This window comes from Geotrypetes seraphini, chromosome 9 (genome assembly GCF_902459505.1).
Source record: "Geotrypetes seraphini chromosome 9, aGeoSer1.1, whole genome shotgun sequence".
NCBI classification, from domain to species: domain Eukaryota; kingdom Metazoa; phylum Chordata; class Amphibia; order Gymnophiona; family Dermophiidae; genus Geotrypetes; species Geotrypetes seraphini.
The window spans coordinates 93,031,540-93,051,589 of record NC_047092.1 but is presented as its reverse complement, the minus strand read 5'-3'; the positions used below and the strand labels follow the sequence as shown (position 1 = coordinate 93,051,589).

The 20,050-nt window shown below is 44.6% G+C and overlaps 1 protein-coding gene across 1 annotated transcript in view; it reads right to left on the bottom strand.

The window, feature by feature from the left end:
• STAG1 (stromal antigen 1) overlaps window positions 1-20,050 on the bottom strand; it is a 2,074,316-nt gene that overhangs the window by 1,175,012 nt on the left and 879,254 nt on the right. The window contains 1 exon segment of the mRNA XM_033958034.1: window positions 10,296-10,410. Coding sequence (XP_033813925.1) covers window positions 10,296-10,410 — 115 coding nt within the window.

Below are 20,050 nucleotides of genomic sequence, written 5' to 3'. Positions count from 1 at the left end.
GATTCTACTATACCTGTATGAGATTTAATAATACAGTGGTGCCTCGCATAACGGACGCCCTCGCACAGCGAACGCTTGTGCACAACGAACTTTATGTCTTGATCCGTACAACGACCTTCGTTTCACACACCGAAGTCGCCCGAGCTGCATCCTTCCGCGCAGGCACTGCGCTTAACTGCCCTCTCCCCGCCTGGCTCCCTCTTGCCCCCCCGACTCCCCGACACGATCGGGCAAAAAGGAGCCCAAGCCCTCTTGCCCGCCGATTCCCCAACTCCCCACACAATATCGGGCCAGGAGGGAGCCCAAGTCCTCCTGGCCACGGCGACCCCCCTAACCCCACCATGCACTACATTACGGGCAGGAGGGATCCCAGGCCCTCCTGCCCTCGACGCAAACCCCCCCCTCCCCCCAACGACCGCCCCCCCCCAAGAACCTCCGACCGCCCCCCAGCCGACCCGCGACCCCCCTGGCCGACCCCCACGACACCCCCAACCCCCTTCCCCGTACCTTTCTGTAGTTGGCCGGACAGACGGGAGCCAAACCCGCCTGTCCGGCAGGCAGCCAACGACGGAATGAGGCCGGATTGGCCCATCCGTCCCAAAGCTCCGCCTACTGGTGGGGCCTAAGGCGCCTGGGCCAATCAGAATAGGCCCGGAGCCTTAGGTCCCTCCTGGGGGCGGGGCCTGAGGCACATGGGCCCAACCCGACCATGTGCCTCAGGCCCTGCCCCCAGGAGGGACCTAAGGCTCCAGGGCCTATTCTGATTGGCCCAGGCGCCGTAGGCCCCACCAGTAGGCGGAGCTTTGGGACGGATGGGCCAATCCGGCCTCATTCCGTCGATGGCTGCCTGCCGGACAGGCGGGTTTGGCTCCCGTCTGTCCGGCCAACTACAGAAAGGTACGGGGGAGGGGGTTGGGGGTGTCATGGGGGTCGGCCAGGGGGGTCGCGGGTCGGCTGGGGGGGCGGTCGGAGGTTTCGGGGGGGGGGGCGGTCGGTGGGGGGGGGGGGGGTTTGCGTCGAGGGCAGGAGGGCCTGGGATCCCTCCTGCCCGTAATGTAGTGCAGGGTGGGGTTAGGGGGTCGCCGTGGCCAGGAGGACTTGGGCTCCCTCCTGGCCCGATATTGTCGGGGAGTTGGGGAATCGGCGGGGCAAGAGGGCTTGGGCTCCCTTTTGCCCCGATCGTGTCGGGGAGTCGGGGGGACAAGAGGGCTTGAGCTCCCTTTTGCCCCGATCGTGTCGGGGAGTCGGGGGGGCAAGAGGGCTTGAGCTCCCTCTTGCCCCGATCGTGTCGGGGAGTCGGGGGGGCAAGAGGGCTTGAGCTCCCTCTTGCCCCGATCGTGTCGGGGGTGCCAGGGACCACACGGAGTCACCCACCGTACCACCCGATTCGGGTAAGCGCAGGTATCGGTGGGTGGCTTATTTGCGGGGGGGTGCCTTATTTTACATTTTTTTCTAAAAAGGGGGGGCTGTCTTATTTGATGGCCCTGCCTTATCATCGGGGAAACACGGTAGAAAAAAAAAAAAAATGAACAGTTAAGTCCCAGTTTTTGCCGCTGAGACTCTGCCCTCTCTCACTGTAAAATTAGACTCTACTTAGTCTGTCTTTAAATTTAAAAAATGTGTGTTGTTTTAAAAAACAATTATGTTTTTAGATGTATCTAAATAAAAATAATAACCAAAAATTTATCTTTTTTTATGTCATCTTAGCATATTTTATGCTACAGAACGAATTATTTTTTTTAACATGTATTGTTATGGGAAAACGCGTTTCACATAACGAACTTTTCGCATAACAAACTTGCTCCTGGAACGAATTAAGTTCGTTGTGTGAGACACCACTGTACATTGCTTGCAGACTCAAACTTTCTCGAGGAAATTCAAATAAAATTAATGAGTACTTCCAACTCAATACCTCAGAGGAAATCTATTTGGAAACTATTTGGGATGCTTTCAAAGCTACTTTGAGAGGGCAAATCATTTCATATTTAGCACATATTCGGAAATGACTTAAATTAGAATTTTCCAATTTGGAACAAACTATTTTGACTTTAGAGGCACAATTGGCCTCAAAATGGGAACAAATACTTTGCAAACCCTGTTGAAAGCTAAATATAAATACAGTGAAACCTCGGTTTGCGAGTGTTTTGCAAGACGAGCAAAACATTCTCGCAAATCTTGTCTCACAATCCGAGCGTTGACTCGATTTGCGAGCCCCCCCCCCCCCGAGAACCAATATCGCTCCCCCCCCCACTCGCGAACGCCCCCCTCCCCATGCAAACCGGCACCCCCCGCCCGCCCGAACAGCTTTCAGCCTTACCCCATCTGGCACTGACACGCAGCTCACAGTACATGCCGGTGCCGGTGAAAGAAGTTCCTGCCTCTTGCCTGGGCCTTGAGCATCTGTGCATGCTCAAAGCCCTCTGGTTCTCGCTCTCTCCGAGATTCCTGGAGATCTCCGAGAATCTCGGAGAGAGCGAGAACTAGAAGGCCTTGAGCATGCACAGATGCTCTAAGCCCAGGCAAGAGGCAGGAACTTCTTTCAATATCACCGGCATGTCCTGTGGGCTGCTTGCCGGTGCCAGATGGGGGTAAGGATGAATGCTGTTTGGGCGGGTGATGCCAGTTCACGGGTGGGGGGGTGGAGCAACGCCGCTGGCCTCAGGGGGTGGGGGTGGGTGAGAACGTATCAAGTGAGTTTCCATTACTTCCTATGGGGAAACTCGCTTTGATATACGAGTAATTTGGTTTTGAGCATGTTTCTGGAATGAATTATGCTTGTAAACCAAGGTTCTACTGTATAATGAGATTTCCTCACAATTGGCTAGGAAAGATTTGTTTTCTCAGCTAGCTCTGTATTATGGAAACTCGAATTAAGTAACATAAGAACATAAGAAGTTGCCCCCGCTGAGTCAGACCAGAGGTCCATCTTGCTCAGCGGTCTGCTCCCGCGGCGGCCCATCAGGCCTAGTGCCTGAACAGTGGTCCCTGATTAATTTTGTAACCTACCTCTAATCCCATCCCCATAATCTACCTTTACTCTTATCTGTACCCCTCAATCCCTCTGTCTTCCAAGTACCTATCCAAAGCTTCTTTGAACCCCTGTAGCGTGCTCCTGTTTATCACATCCTCTGGTAGCACGTTCCATGTATCCACCACCCTCTGTGTGAAAAAGAACTTCCTTGCGTTTGTTCTAAACCTCTCCCCTTTCAATTTCTCTGAGTGCCCCCTTGTACTTATTGAGCCCCTTAATTTGAAAAATCTGTCCCTGTCTATTTTTTCTATGCCCTTCATGATCTTGAAGGTTTCTATCATGTCTCCTCTAAGTCCCCGCTTTTCCAGGGAGAAAAGCCCTAGCTTTTTCAATCTGTCAGTATATGAGAGGTCCTCCATGCCCTTTATTAGCTTAGTTGCTCTTCTCTGGACCCTCTCAAGTACCTCCATGTCCTTCTTGAGGTACGGCGACCAGAACTGAACACAGTACTCCAGGTGCGGGCGCACCATAGCACGATACAGTGGCAGGATGACTTCCTTTGTCCTGGTCATGACACCCTTCTTAATGATACCCAACATTCTGTTTGCTTTCCTTGAGGACGTGGCACACTGCGCCGATGCCTTCAATGTTGTGTCTACCATCACTCCCAGGTCTCTTTCAAGGTCACTCACCCCTAGCGCTGATCCCCCCATTTTGTAAGTGAACATCGGGTTTTTTTTCCTTATATGCATGACCTTGCATTTCCCTATGTTGAAACTCATTTGCCACTTTTTGGCCCATTTTTCCAGTGTTGTCAGATCTTTTTGGAGATCTTCGCAGTCCTCCATGTTATTGACCTTGCGATATAGTTTGGTGTCATCCGCAAATTTAATAACCTCGCATTTTGTTCCTGTTTCCAGGTCGTTAATGAATATATTGAATAGGAGCGGTCCCAGCACCGACCCCTGTGGAACTCCGCTCGTGACCCATTGCCAGTCTGAGTAATGTCCCTTTACTCCAACCCTCTGTTTCCTGTCCGCCAGCCAGTTTTTGATCCATCGGTGGACCTCCCCTTGCACCCCATGGTTCCATAGCTTCCTTAGTAGTCTTTCGTGTGGCACCTTGACGAAGGCTTTTTGGAAGTCAAGGTAAATGATATCTATGGACTCCCCTTTATCCACCTGGCTGGTTACCCCCTCAAAGAAGTATAATAAGTTCGTGAGGCATGACCTGCCCTTGCAGAAGCCATGCTGGCTCGACTTTAGCTGCCATAGTTGTCGATGTGTTCCCAGATGCTATCTTTAATCAGTGCTTCCATCATCTTTCCCGGGACCGAGGTCAAGCTCACCGGCCTGTAGTTTCCTGGGTCTCCCCTTGAGCCTTTCTTGAAGATGGGCATGACATTTGCTATTTTCCAGTCTTCCAGAATCTCTCCAGTTTTTAGGGATAGGTTGCATATTTGTCGAAGTGGCTCAGCTATTTCGTTCCTTAGTTCCTTGAGTACCCTTGGCTGAATGCCATCCGGACCTGGCGATTTGTCGCTCTTTAGCCTGTCTATCTGCCTGAGGACATCCACCTTGCTCACCTCTAGCTGGACCAGATTTTCATCCTGCTCTCCTTTTACGATCTCCTCGGGCTCCGGAATGTTGGTTGTGTCCTCCCTCGTGAAAACTGACGTGAATAACTTATTTAGCCTGTCAGCTATCTCCTTTCCCTCTTTTACCACTCCCTTTCTGTCCCCATCATCCAAAGGATCCCACTTCCTCTCTTGCTGGTTGCTTCCCCTTAACGTACCTGAAGAATGATTTGAAGTTTGTTGCTTCCCCTGCCAGTCTCTCTTCATATTCTTTTTTTGCTTTCCTAACCACTCGATGACACTCCTTTTGGTGTTTTTTGTGTTCCTTTTGGTTCTCCTCTGTTTTGTCCTTTTTCCATTTTTTGAATGATGCTTTCTTGTCACTTATCGCCTTTTTCACTGCATTTGTTATCTACACTGGGTTTTTTGTTCTATTTTTTTTGCACCCTTTCCTGTACTTGGGGATGCACAGGTTCTGTGCTTCGTGCACTGTGCCCTTGAGTATGGTCCAGGCATTTTCTACGGACTCCATCTTCCTTGCGCTGTCATTGAGTTTCTTTCCCACCATTTTCCTCATGGCATCATAATTCCCTTTATTGAAGTTAAGTGCAGTCGTTGTAGTTCTTTTCACCTTTGATGATCCAATTTCTAGCCTGTACTGGATCGTGTTGTGATCGCTGTTTCCTAGTGGGGCTAGTACCGCCACCTCCTTAGCGGGTCCCCCTAGTCCGTTGAGGATTAGGTCAAGAGTGGTATCACCCCGTGTTGGTTCCGTGACCAGCTGTTCCATGAAACAATCCCTCGTAACCTCCAGGAATTTGGTCTCCCTCATGCAGTTTGAGTGCCCAATACTCCAATTTATTCCCGGGTAGTTGAAGTCTCCCATCACCACCACACTTCCGCTTTTGCATACCTGCCTCAGTTCAGCCTCCAGATCCTGGTTGATTTCTTCCGTTTGTCCAGGTGGGCGATAATACAGACCCAATTTTATGTCTGCTCCAGTTCCTCCTGGTAGTTTAACCCATAGTGATTCCAAATCGTCCGCCCTTACTGTTGTTTCCATTCTGGTTGAAGGTATGGAATCTTTTATATATAGCGCTATTCCTCCACCCTTTTTGTGTGACCTATCTCTCCTGTAGAGTTTGAATCCTGGTAAAGCCATATCCCATTCATTGTCATCAGTCCACCACATTTCTGTGACTCCAATTATGTCTAGGCCCTTTTTGCTGGCTAGGATTTCCAGCTCTCCCATTTTAGCCCTTAGGCTCCTAGCATTAGTGTACAGGCAAAGTAAGTCCCGTTTGTTCGCCTTTCTTGCTGTTTTTCCTTGTGGTTTGGCTCTTATATGCAAGGTCTGGCCCCCTCGTGAGTTGCCAGACCCCAAGCCTCGTCTCGGTCATCCTCCTCCTGTGGTGTGTCTGTTTCGTCCTCAGCCTGTTCCCCTGTTTTTGGTTGTCCCTCTGGATTCCGTTGTTCTCTATTAGTGCTGCTTGCCAGTTTTATTTGTGCACAAGACCCCTGCAATTCTCCCTTAGGTCCTTTTTCAAAAAGTTCCCACTCAGACCTGAGCCTTCTTTTACAGTGTCCTTGCTCAATATCTTTGGCCCGGGTCCCCTGCATTGCGTCCTTAGGTTCTTTTTCCAAAAGTTCCCTCTCAGTCCCGATCCCTTTTTTACAATGTCCTTGCTCTATGTCCATGGCCCTGGGCCCCTGTGTTGTATCCTTATGTCCTTTTCCCACAAGTTCCCATTCAGTCCCCAGCCCTCTTTTACAATGTCCCTGCTCAGTATCCTTACTTGATACTTTTGTCCGATGTGTCAGATTGACTGTCGGCTTTCCCCTCTTCCTCAGTTTAAAGCCAAATCAATGACGCTCTGGACGTTGCGTGCCAGCATCCTTGTCCCAGTCGTGCTCAGGTGCAGTCCGTCTCTCCTGTAGAGCTTATTCTTTCCCAGGAAAGTTGTCCAGTTCTGTGCAAAAAGGAAACCCTCCTCCTCACACCATCTCCTGAGCCAACCGTTTATTGCTTGTAGTTCGCTCTGCCTCCTTACGTCTGCTCTAGGTACTGGCAGGATCTCTGAGAAGGCTATCTTCCTTGCCCTCAGTTTCAGTTTCCTCCTCAGGATCCTGAACTGATCAGTTAGTGCAGTCCTGTTGTAGTCCCTCCTGCTGACGTCGTTGGTTCCAACATGGATTACTACAGCTGTCTCCTCCGTCTTGGCCCCTTCCAGGATCCTCTCGATTCTGTCGGTGATGTCCTTCGTTCTTGCCCCCGGGAGACATGTCACTAGACGGTCCTCTCTCCCTCCAGCTATGTGACTGTCCACTCCTCTCAGGATTGAGTCTCCCACCACGATAGCAGATCTCCCCTTCCTCAACTGTCTCTCTGGTCTCAGGTCTGTATCGGTGATGCAGTCCTCTATTCCCTCCTCCGGGTTCTGTCGGGTCTCCTCCTCATCTGCCTGTCCAGATTCTCCGCAAGGTCCTACTCCCATGGCGTCTGGTGGATTTTGTCGTCCGTCTGTTAGTTCCCTCCTGATGTGCCTGTGGTCTTGTGCCTCCACCATCCTGCAGGCTTCCTCAATGAACTTCTCGAGTTCCCTAACTTGTTCTTTAATGTGGTCCTCTCTGGCAGTGTCTTCCGTTGATCAGCACTGCTCCTCTATGGTACAGAGTCCCTCCAGTTCCTGTACTTGAACCTGCAGTCTCCCAACCTCCTTCTTCAGGCTATCCAGTTCCTGGCATCGACTGCATATGTACGCCCGCCTCCCAGAGGGGAGGTAGTCATACATATGACATTCGATGCAGTATACTGGGTAGCTCTGCTAGAACAAGCTGAAAGCAAGCTGATCTGCGATCCTTAGCCCCTCCACTTTTAAGGGGGAGCTCCGGGTCTGCTGCCGGTGATGTCAGGGAGTGGCAATTATCTTAAAGCAAAAAAATAAAAGTAAAGATTGTGGCTACTAAAGATGAAAAAGGTAAAATTCATACTCATATTGGAGATGTTTTAAGACTATTTTTGGTTATTATAAAGCTTTATATTCTTCTGAGCTTTATTCAAATAAAGAAATTGAAGGAAGAAAAATTTTAATCTTAATTAATGGGCCAAAAATCCACGAGTGTATGAAAGAAAAACTTGAAGCACCTATATCATGTACAGAACTCCAGTCAGCATTGACCGGGTAGTGATGGTTTCGCAGTGGAGTTTTTTAAATCTTTTCAAAATTTACTATTACCTCATCTTTTACATTTATATCAATCACAACTGACTAAGGGTTGTATATCAGGTACTATGGCGGAATCATTAACTATTGTTTTGACGAAGCCAAATAGAGATCTCATGTTGATTTCGAATTACAGGCCTATTTCTTTAATTAATGTAGATGGAAAACTCCTGGCTAAGTTATTGGCTCTAAGACTTGCCAAGGCTCTCCCTTATATGATCGGTATGCACCAAACGGGTTATGTTGCTCAAAATCATTTTTCAAATAATACCAGATTGGCATTTCATATGCTAAATTTAGCAAAAACAATGGACGATCCGGCCTTCTCTGTTTCTTTGGATGCAGAGAAGGCCTTTGATCGTGTAGAATGGACTTTCATGTATCAAGTAATGGATTGGTTTGGTATAGGATCCAGATTTATTCAAATGATCCAAACCTTGTATACTTCCCCTTTGGCTAGATTATATATTAATAATACTTTTTTAGAGCGTTTTTGTCTGAAGAGGGGAGTTAGACAAGGATGTCCCTTATCTCCTTTGCTTTTTGATATTGTTTTGGAACCCTTGTTGTTGGTCATTCAGCAGGCAAAGGAGATACAGGGAATTCCATATGCATGTCAGGAATATAAGGTCTCTGCTTATGCATATGATATCTTGCTTCATTTGAAGAATCCTGAATCTACCATCCCGCATTTATTGGAATTGATAGGTCGATTTGGTAAATTTTCCGAGCTTAAGATAAATTGGAGCAAATCAGAGGTTCTTCCATTAAATGTGCATTGTGTAAAAGGCTTATTCGATCCATTCCCATTCCTTTGGAAGGAAGAGGGAATACAATATTTGGGTATTATGATCCAAAGAACATTGGAAGATACAATGACAGTAAATGAAAAATCCTTATTACTGAAAGTCAAAGAAATGTGTGAGCATTGGAACCCATTATAACTTTCTTGGTGGGGGAGAGTCAAAACCATCAAAATGATGATTTTACCTGTAATTTGCTACCAAATAAGTATGCTACCAGTTTATTTTCAAAGTTCATTTTATAAGAAATTAAATGGGATTCTTACAAAATTTATTTGGCTGGGTAAAACTGCTAGAATAGCTTTAGTATCTTTACAAAAATCACAATCAGCAGGGAGGATAAATTTTCCAAATTTTTTTACATCTCATCAAGCATTCATTCTGCATCAGGGTATGTATGTATTGGATCCTTCCTGAACTCATGGAACATTTTCCGATCTGGCTAATATTAGAAACTCATCTATTGTCCCCATTGCGTTTGTGCCATATCTTGAGTATTAAGTTATCTAGAATATACAAGGACAATAGTATTCTTTGTGCCACCTGGAATACCCTAAAATTTATTAATAATTTAACACCTATTCCAATACAACAATCCATGTGTCAATCTCTATGGTTAAACTCCAAGATGGCAAAATGCTAAATTTATCACAACTGCAACAATCACTCGGTATCTGAAAGTCTCAAACTTTTAAATGGTTGTAGTTGAAACAGGCCATTCAGAAAGGGTTCCCTGATTGGCGTAACTTAAACAATCAGTATAGCTTACCGGGCCTATGTTTCCCGATAGATTTCCTAGAGCATCAGGCCGCCAAGTGGTATAAATTAATATCGGAATATTTGAATAAGAAACCAAAATCAAGCCTAAGGGACATTTGGAGCATTGAGACAAAGCAACAGATTTCTGCTACTCAATGGCCACGGATATGGACTTGGAGGATGAGATGTACAGCGTCAGCATCTATGAAACAATCTTGGCTTTTTCTGTTGTATAAAATTTTTTGGACCCCTGTTTGTTTGCAAAAGTTAGATCGTTCAAAGTCTAATAGATGCTGGCACTGTCATCTTGAAATAGGGACACTGAATCATCTGTTATTCTATTGTTCCCTAATACTCAGTTTTTGGAAATCTATATGGGGGAAAATTACTATGGTACTAGGCATTTCCATACCATTATCATACAACGTGGTCCTTTTTGGGACATTGTTAAAACCTAAAAGTCCAATCGATATAAATAAAAATAGACTTTTCCTTGTCATGACGGGAGTAGCCATGCAGCTAATATTGAAAAATTGGAAGAACTGGGACAGACTAAACCTTGTGTTTTGGTAGGAAACCCTTTGTCAAAGTTACAGGTATGAAAGGATGTTAAAGCTAATTGAGGACTAGTAAAAGATTTTAAAACCATTTGGAGTCCATAGAGGTTTATGTTTTTTTATTTAAGGTTTTTTTATTTAAGGTTTCTGATTCCTACACACATCCATGGAGGGGGGTGGGAAATGGGAGGGGGTGAGTGGGATTAAGTAACTTTCTAATATATTTATGTACAAACATAAGTGCTGTGTTTTTATGATATTATATGTATGTATACTTGTTGGCACTTTTTTCAGTTTTAAAAATGAACAAAGAATTATTTCTTATTTTTTTTTAAGTTGACAGATCCATTTCTAAATCATCACCAGAGAAAAAGGTTTCATAAACATAGATTGCTATATGCTTACCTCACTTTCTAGAAAGAAAAGCACCAGCATGCGGATAAGGTTGCCATTGGGACTGTTTCGTCCTCTGCTCTTTGCCAATGCTTCCTCTGCCTCTGGGTCATGCCTACTGAACAATCTGAAATACAGAAATGCTTTGTTAACTTCTTATTACCAACCTCATTTGTGTGGTCACAGAAAAAGCAAATATAACATGGCAACACCAATTAGTATAATACTACAAGGGTTCTTCAAAAAGTTTCTGAACTTTCAAAGAAAAATTGTTGGGGGTAGGAGAAGTGGTAAGAGGGTGTGTTGTAGAGTGTCATGTGACTAGTCAGTCAGGCAAAACAGGGAGATTATGTGGAAAAGTGAGGTATTTGCTTTTGAGATATTTAATAGTATTTAAAAAAGTAAGTGTGGAAACTTTTTGAAGATCCCTCATATTAAGCTAAAGAGGAAACTGGACAACAGCATTAGGAAAATAAAGGTTGGTATTAACATACAGAAACACAAGACCATGGTCATGAAAAGAATAAACTCCATTATAATATTTTTCTACCTACTCCAGTATAATATGTCTCTGGATTTTAGAATTCCCACTTGAATGTGAATTGTTTTATATAAAATAATCATCCTACCATGTCACTGAGTTCATGGAGGAGGCACAGAAATAGCTATAATAGCTATAAAACATCAACTCACTTTGAAACAAAACTATTTTATTTTTAAATAAAGTTTCGTTGAAAGTATTCTAGGCATTGTATGAAACAGGAAATTTCAAGTTTCAAGTTTTATTAAAATTTTGGTAAACCGTCAAATCAAACTTCACTTGAAAGGGCACAACTTGGAAAAACTTGCAGGACAAATTTATTAAGTCAGAACAGGAATTTAATGTCATTCATTTGTATCCTCACCACTCCAGTCCAGAACCTGTGAATGGAGGCTTTAGTCCTGAAGAGGTGATGAGTAAGGATCTGCTGAGGGGAAGAAAAACTCCATTGGAATAAACTTACCTGCTGGGCATTCAAACTTGGGAAAGGTAAACTTGGGCTGCAGTAAATTATTTCATAGCATTTCTCTTTCATATTTTAGTTCAGTACTCTGCTTTTTAAGCAAAGTCAGTTTAAGCAATAGTGTAGCCTTTAGAGTCTCTGTTAGGGTTTTATATAAAAATTTTTTTAGTTTAGATTAGTATTTTTGGTTGTATTTCAGTTCATAAAATAAGATTAGGGCACAGAGAGCAGCTGAGGAGAGTTTTTCTTTAGTGTGTAATTCACTCCCATCCACCCCAGCTCCCACCCATCGCAAGGCTGCTCTTTTGATCTGTAGGTTATTCAGCCAATTAGTTAGGATCGGGGCATTGTTTTGGTAAGATATCTTCTACTTTTTATTTTGTTTTAACAGGTGCAAGTATTTCTGTAACCACAGTATGGCTGGGAAACATCATGTCAGCAAAGTATTTTGCACAGGTTACAGCTTCTGTGTCTATGCAGACATATAGGGCTCCTTTTACAAGGTGCGCTAGGGTTTTTAGCGCACGCGCAGTAGCCGACAATCTACCACCTGCTGAAAAGGAGGCGGTAGCGGCTAGCGCGCTCAGGAATTTAACATGTGCTATTGCGCGCGTTAAGGCCCTAGCGCACCTTCGTAAAAGGAGCCCATAATGTTACCAAAGAAGAGGGAGTGGTTTAGCATACAAGCTGTCTTCAGCTTGAATCCCTCATGAAGGAAGTAAAAGAACTGAGATTGGAGGTGTCAAGACTGAGAAGCATCAATGAGAATGAGAAGTACATCAATGATATACTTCATGAGGCATCAAAGATTTCTAGCAGTGGGAAAAAAGAGGCCGTGCTGTGTTAAGACAACTGGACTTTAATGGACCCTGAAGGATTGATACTGTGACTCCACCTGCCATTGAAATGAAGAACCAGTATGCAACCCTGAAAAGTAGAAGAGTAAGAGCATCCCTAGGGAAAAAAAAGGACCAAAGCTTGAAATCCCCAAAGTTTCTGGATCTGTGACCACTAGGAGGAGAAATGTAGTGGTGATGGGTGATGCTGAGGGGGTACAAAGCTGTCCATCTGCAGACCAGACATGATTTCTGGAAGGTACATTGTCTGCCTGGTGCCAAATTCCAAGATGTTACAGAGAGCTTGCCGAGACTCATCAAGACTAATGATTATTATGCAATGCAGCTCATCATGTTGACACTAACAATACTGCTAGGTACCCCTCCAAATGAATCAAAACTGAGTTTGTGGTTCTGGGAGAGAAGATGTAGAAGTCAGGTGGTATTTTCCTCGATCCTCCCTCTAAAGGTAAAGGCCAAGGTAGAGAAGTTTGCATTCTGAAGATGAATGTGTAGCTGTGTGGATGGTGTCATCAAAAGCATTTTGGCTTCCTGAACCATGGAATGATTTTCCAAGGCCAGCTGAGAAAGGGAAGAAGTGTCTTCAGCAGCAAAATGGCTAATCGTACTGATCAAGTTTTAAACTAGAATCGTTGGGCAGGGTGATCAAAGCCCCCAAGGTATGTGAATTACTAAATACATCTCCACAAATGGGAAAAGGGAGCAATGTCTGGAAAGCAGTATATACTAATGCTCGAAGTATAGGAAACAAGGTACTGGATCTAGAGGTTGTGAAGGAAGAGGCTGAGCTGGATTTATTGGAAATCACACAGATGTGATTCACAGAGACAAAATGATGAGGCTTAAAGAACTAAGGGAAGTTCTGGTGGCTCCAATGATTGACCTTTTCAATTCATCTCTAGAATCAGGAGTGGTACTGGAGGACTGGAGAAGGGTGGATGTGGTCCCTATCCACAAAAGTGGAATTAAGGAAGAAGTAGGGAATTGCAGGCCGGTAAGTCTGACTTCTGTAGTAAGCAAATTAATGGAAACGCTTTTTAAACCAGACATGGTTGAAGTTTCTGGAAACCTGAGCAATATGGTACAGTTTAGGGCAGGGGTGTCTAAACTCAATCACATTAAAGGGCTGAAATCTAAAACACAGGCTAAGTCACAGGCCTCCATCCCACAGGCTAAGTCAATCTCCATCCCAGACCCCGCCCCCATAATAGTACTAATTATAACACCATTTTTCCATTTATTTTTCATATATACACACAATATAATCTTATAACAACACATGATGGTTAACCACAAAAATTAAACTATAAAAAGACACACTGTATGCTTCTCAACATTCATTCCTACCAGATACACAGATAACCCCTGTGCAAATACGGGACAAAAAACTAAAAGTACTTATATATACAAACAAAACCCTAAGATTCAAGACTCTGAATGCAGTACAACCTCCAGAGAAAAAAAGAAACAAATGCATTTCTTCCTGAACAGTGCAAAATATAGACAGCAATTGTAAATTCTCAAAATTGACACAATTCAATCACTAAATTGAAAATAAAATCATTTCCCCTACCTTTGTTGCCTGGTGATTTTGGTTTTCAAACCTTCTTTTCCCAGTTTCTGGCTGCACTCCCTTCTGTCTGTGCTCTTAACTGTGTATCTAGGGTCACCTTATCCATTTGCTGTTTTTCTCTCCTTCACATTCTGGCATACATCCACCTTTTAGCATTAACTTTTAACATTCAACTTTTTGCCATTTTTTTTTCTGCTTTCTTCTCAAAATCTATATAATTTTATCTCTTCCCTGCTGCATCCATTGCTATGCACCAACTCCTCCCTCTGTCTCCCCTTCCCCTCCATCCCTGTGCACCATCTCATTCCTTCCCCATGGTCAGACAACTCTGTCTTCCCCCTTCTCCCTCATATTGTCTGGCATCTTTCTCCTCTCCATCCCATAGCCTGGAATCTCTCTCCTCTCCTACTGTGTGGCATCTCTCTCTCCTTCCCTCCCTATTCCTGAGATCTAACATCTCTCTCCTTTCCTTTCTACGATCTGGCATCTCTCCACCATGTGGTCTGACATCTCTCTCTCCCCTCCTTCCCTTCCACTCTGTGGTCTGGCATCTCTCTCACTCCATCCTATTCCAGTGGTCTGACATCTCTCCCTTCCCCATGCATCTCTCTACCTCACTCCTTTCTCATTGCAATGTCAAATAATTATTTCTCCCTCCCTCTCTCTGCCCAACAATTCTTCTTTTTCTCCATCTCCTCATGTGCACCAATTAAACTAATAACCAAATCCAGAAAATTTGATCATGTAACACCAATTCCCAAAAATGCTCACTGGCTTCCAGTTATTCACAGAATAACTTATAAACTGTGTATAATCATCTTTAAAACTCTATATAATATGACCCCCGCATTTTTATTTAAGTTATTAATTCCATATTCTGCAAGGAGAATTTTAAGATGTAACGAACATAACTTACTGTCTATTCCCTCGCTGAAAATTATTAACACGAGACGACAATTTATTTTTTCATGTACTGCACCGCAGACTTGGAATGCCCTCCCTATTTCTTTAAGAGAGGAGAAGGAATTTGGGAAATTTAAAAGTAACTTAAAAACTTTCCTTTTTAAAGATGCCTTTGCAATCTAATTTTATTATCTTATTACTCCACTTTACTTTATTATACCTTTTTTAGTTATTACCCTCTTGTATTTTCCCTTAATGTTTCTTCTTTACTTTAATGAATTGTATTTCATCCCTCCTTACCTAATATTATGAATATGTTAAACTGAGTGCAATTAGTCTTGTTTAAGTATTTGTATGTATTGTATTGTCCCCTAACAAATGTAAATTTTAATGTGTACATCGCTTAGAAGTTTGATTAAGCGATTAATCAAGACACCTAATACACTTGAAACTCTCTTTCTCAGACACCCAATTTTCCCTTTCTATTCCCTCCCTCACCTCAACATCTCTTTCCCTCACTCTCTCCCTCCTTTCATTCTATGGGTCTCTCCTTCCGTTCATTCTATGTTCCAAGTTCATGCCCCCTCCCTTCCCTTCTATCGTTTGTCCTTTTGTGCTCCCTCTTTAGTCCCAAATCGCCCCTATTCTTCCCTCCCCCTGCCTCAACTAGGTGCCTCCCTCCGCGGGTGTCTTACGTTTTCATTACCGCCCCAGGATGTTTTATTTTCTGGCTGGCTCCCTTCTCCTCACTGCCACAATGTGCATAAAGCCGTGGGCGGAGGCTCCTATGTGCGTCCTGACTCCTGCGATTGATCCGGAAACCTTCTCTCTGACGTCACAACGGAAATTATGAGGAGGGAGCTGGCCAGATGATAAAACACCCAGGGACGGCAAATGAAAACGCTGCATTTACCAGAGGCCGCATAAATGGCCAGGCGGTCCGGATTCAGCCCGCGGGCCTTGTATTTGACACCTGAGGTTTAGGGTGTGAAGAACTTTTCTGCATAAAAGAGGAGCAGAACTTCGGTATGATAGTTTGTGATGATCTTAAAGTGGCCAAATAGATTGAAAAGGCAACATCAAAAGCTAGAATACTTTGATGCACAGGGAGAGGTAGGACCAGTAGGAAAATCACAGATACTACCGTAACAGTTGTTATCCAGGACAGCAGGCAAGCTATTCTCACATATGGGTGACATCATCCCATGGAGCCCGGATGCGGGACAGCCTCGCAAGCAGACTTGCTTATACAAACTTAGAAGTTTTGAGTCTGCCTTCCTGCCCAGCACAGGGCGCGTCTCCTCAGTTCAAATAGCTAGCAGAGAAGCCAACCAGGGGAGGTGGGTGGGTTTGTTAGAATAGCTGCCTGCTGTTCCTGGGATAACACCTGTTACAGTAAGTAACTGGGCTTTATCCCAGTACAAGCAGGCAGTCTATTCTCACATATGGGTGATCCTCCAAGCTAACCAGAATGGGATGGTGGTAGTGTTGGCAATTTAGGAGAATAAATTTTGTAATACTGTCTGGCCAAAATGGCCATCCCGTCTGGAGAAAAACATCCAGACAATAGTGAGAAGTGAAAGTATGAATCGAGGACCAAGTAGCAGCCCTTGCAAATTTCCTCAATAGGTGTAGATCTGAGGAAGCTACTGAAGCTGCCATTGCTCTGACCTTATGGAGTGTGACTCTACTCTGTAGATGCAGTCCAGCCTGGGCATAGCAGAAAGAGATACAAGCAGCCATCCAGTTGGAGATGGTACACATTAGAAAAAGGACGCCCCAACTTGTTTGGATTGAAGGAGACAAAAGTTGAGGAGCAGATCTGTGTGGTTTGGTGCTTCTAAGTACAAGGCCAAAGCACATTTACAGTCCAGAGTATGAAGAGCTGATTCTCCAGGATGAGAATGTGGCCTTGGAAAAACACTGGAAGTACAAATAGATTGGTTGAGATGAAATTCTGAAACCACTCTAGGTAAGAATTTAGGATGAGTTACAGAGGACCACCTTGTCATGATGGAAAATTGTGAAAGGTTGGATCAGCAACTAAAGCTTGCAGTTCACTGACTCTTTGAGCAGATGTGAGGGCAATGAGAAACACCATTTTCCAAGTGACATATTTCAGATGAGCCAAAACCATTGGTTCATAAGGAGGCTTCATCAATTGAGCTAGAAAACATGAGATCCCAAAACCACTGGAGGTGGTTTGAGAGGAGGTTTGACATTGAAAAGACCTTTCATAAATTTGGAAACCACCGGATGAGCGGAGAGGGGTTTCCCTTCAATAAGCTGATGGAAAGCAGCAATTGCACTGAGATGGACTTGAATAGATGTAGACTTGAAACCAGAGGTAGATATGTACACAAGATAATCCAAAACGGAAGACAAGGAGGTAACTTGAGGCTCCTTGTTATGAGAGATGTACCATATAGAAAATCTAGTCCATTTTTGGTGGTAATATTATCTAGTGGAAGGCTTTCTAGAAGCCTCTAAAATGTCTCTTACAGCTTGAGAAAACTGAAGAGGTATCAAGCTGTCAGGTGTAGAGACTGCAAGTTGGGATGAAGCAGAGACCCTTGACTCTGTATAAGCAGAGATGGAAAAACTGGTAGAAGGTATGGCTCCCTGCTACTGAGTTGAAATAGAAGGGAATACCAAGGTTACCTGGGCCACCGAGGAGCTATCAGAATCATGGTGGAATGATCATTCTTGAGTTTGACAAGAGTCTTGAGAATGAGAGGGAATGGAGGGAACACATCCAGAAGGAAAGTATCTGCCTCAAGGCGATGAGGAGAGTACATCCTGGAGAAGAACTGAGGCAGTTTGTGATTGTGGCGAGATGCAAAGAGATCTATCTGAGGAGTTCCCCACTGAGAAAAAATGTGATGAAGAGGCGAGGAATTGAGTGTCCATTCATGAGGTTGCAGAAGACTCAACTTGTCTGCCAAACAGTTTTTCTCCCCTTGGATGTAGACAGCTTTCAGGAAGGTGTTGTGGAGGATTGCCCAGTCCCAAACCTTCAGAGCTTCTTGGCAAAGAGAGAGAGATTCTGTTCCTCCCTGTTTGTTGACATAGTACATGGTGATTTGGTTGTCCATCTGAATGAGGACTATCTGGTCATAAAGAAGATGTTGAAAAGCTTTGAGAGCACTGAAAATTGCTCTGAGTTCCAACAGATTGATATGACACTGACGATCTGTGCTAGACCAATGGCCCTGAGTATGTACACCGTCAAGGTAAGCCCCTCAAGCGTAGATTGAGGAATCAGTTGTGAGGATCTTCTGATGAGGGGGCATCTGAAACAGTAAACCTCTGGAGAGATTGGAAGAGAGCATCCACCAGTGGAGAGACTGCCTCAACGAAGGAGAGACTGTAATGTGTCCAGAGAGTGGTTCGCAAGCCTGCGTCCACTGAGATGCCAGGGTTCATTGAAGAATTCTGAGGTGAAGTCTGGCAAAAGGAGTCATGTGAACGGTCGAGGCCATGTGACCGAGTAGTATCATCATGTGCCTCGCTGAAAGTGAAGAAAGGGAAGACACTTTGTGACACAACTGAGGAAGAGCATCCAGACGCTGCTGAGGAAGGAATGCTCTGAGTTGGATAGTGTCTAGGATAGCTCCGATGAATTGTTGATTCTGAGAGGGCTGAAGATGGTATTTGGGGAAGTAGATTTCGAATCCCAGACTTTGTAGGAACCACATATTCCATTGGGTTGCTACAATAACTCCCTGAGATGTTGAGTCTTTGATGAGCCAGTTGTCCTAGTAGGGGAATACCTGAAGACCATGGTTCCTTAGAGCTGCTGCTACCTCTATGAGGCACTTGGTGAAGACTTGGAGATGATGCAAGGTTGAAGGGTAGCACTCTGTATTGAAAATGCAGATTCCCCATCCAAAATCTGAGGTACTGACAGGAGGCTGGATGAAAGGGAATGTGAGTGTAAGCCTCCTTGAGATCTAGAGAGCATAACCAATCATTCTGATCTAGAAGGGGATAAAGGGATGCCAGGAACAACATGCAAAATTTTTCTTTGACAAAAAATTTCTTCCAAGCCCTGAGATCCAGTATGGTTCGCAGATCGCCCGTCTTCTTCGCAACTAGGAAGTAACGGGAGTAAAAACCTCTGCTCTGCTGTTCCAGGGGAACTTCCTCGATGGCACGGAAATGAAGCAGAGCTTGAACTTCCTGAGGAAGAAGGGCGGTCTGGGATGGAGTGGAAGGATACTCTCTTGGAAGAAGCTGTGGTGAAATCTGAGTGAAATGAAGAGAGTATCCTTCCCTGATTATTGACAGCACCTAGAGGTCGGTTGTAATGGACTCCCATCGATGATAAAAATGATGGAGAGGACAGAGGCAGAACAAGGGAGGTTATGCTCTGTGTGAGACAGTCAAAAAGGCTGAGCAGCCTTAGATGCAGCATAAGACTGAGGTTTTTGCTGCTTCTGCTGCTGTTGTTTTTTGGGAGGTGCTCGAGTATAAGGAGCTGCCCTTGGAGGATAACACCTCTGATAGGATGGAACAGGCCGAGAAGGTTTTGCAGGAGCTGGCTTAGGCTTTGGTCTGACGATAGAAGTAAAATATTTTTCATGTTCAGACAACTTCTTGGTGGCAGCCTCTATGGATTCATCAAAGAGGATACTGCCCTCACATGGTATATCAGCCGGATGGTCCTGAATATTGGGGTCCATATCAATGGTGCGAAGCCAGGCCAGGCGGTGCATCACTACCGAGAATGCAGTGACCCTGGAAGAAAGTTCAAAGGCATCATAAGATGACTGAAGAAGATGTAACCTGAGTTGCTGAAACTCCAAATGTCTATGTTGACCAAGATCTTTTGTATATCAATCAGGTACTTGAAATAAGTAGTGAAAATAAAATTATAGTTTAGGACTCTGGAAGCCATCATCAAATTTTGATAAAGTAACGGCCTAACTTGTTCATGGTCCTACCCTCTCTTCTAGGAGGTACTGTGGCATAGACCCTGGAAAGATAGGTCCTTTTCAATGAAGATTCAACAAGGGATTGGTGAGATAGTTGTGAATTCTCAAAGCCCTTGCAATGTAGAGTTCTATACCTCGATTCCAACTTGCCTGGAACAGCAGGAATAGTGTAAAGAGTCTCGAGGTTTCGTTTGAAAGTTTGAGACAGAAGTCTGTTATGAGGAAGCTTGAGAGACTCTGCAGGAGGCCGAGGCATACTCACTTCCTCTAAATACTCCTTAGAGTACTTAGAACCAGTGTCCAGTTTGAGATCCAGATCTTCAGCCATTTGTCGGAGGAAAGAGGAAAAAGAGAGTTGATCCGCCAAAGCATGGCCTCGAGAGGGACTGGAAGACCTTGAGGCGCCTCGAGTGGAAAACGATGGTGAAGCCTCTCTAGAGTATTGGTATCCCACGAGTAGATAGACCTGGGACGAGGAATCAGCTGAGTCCTT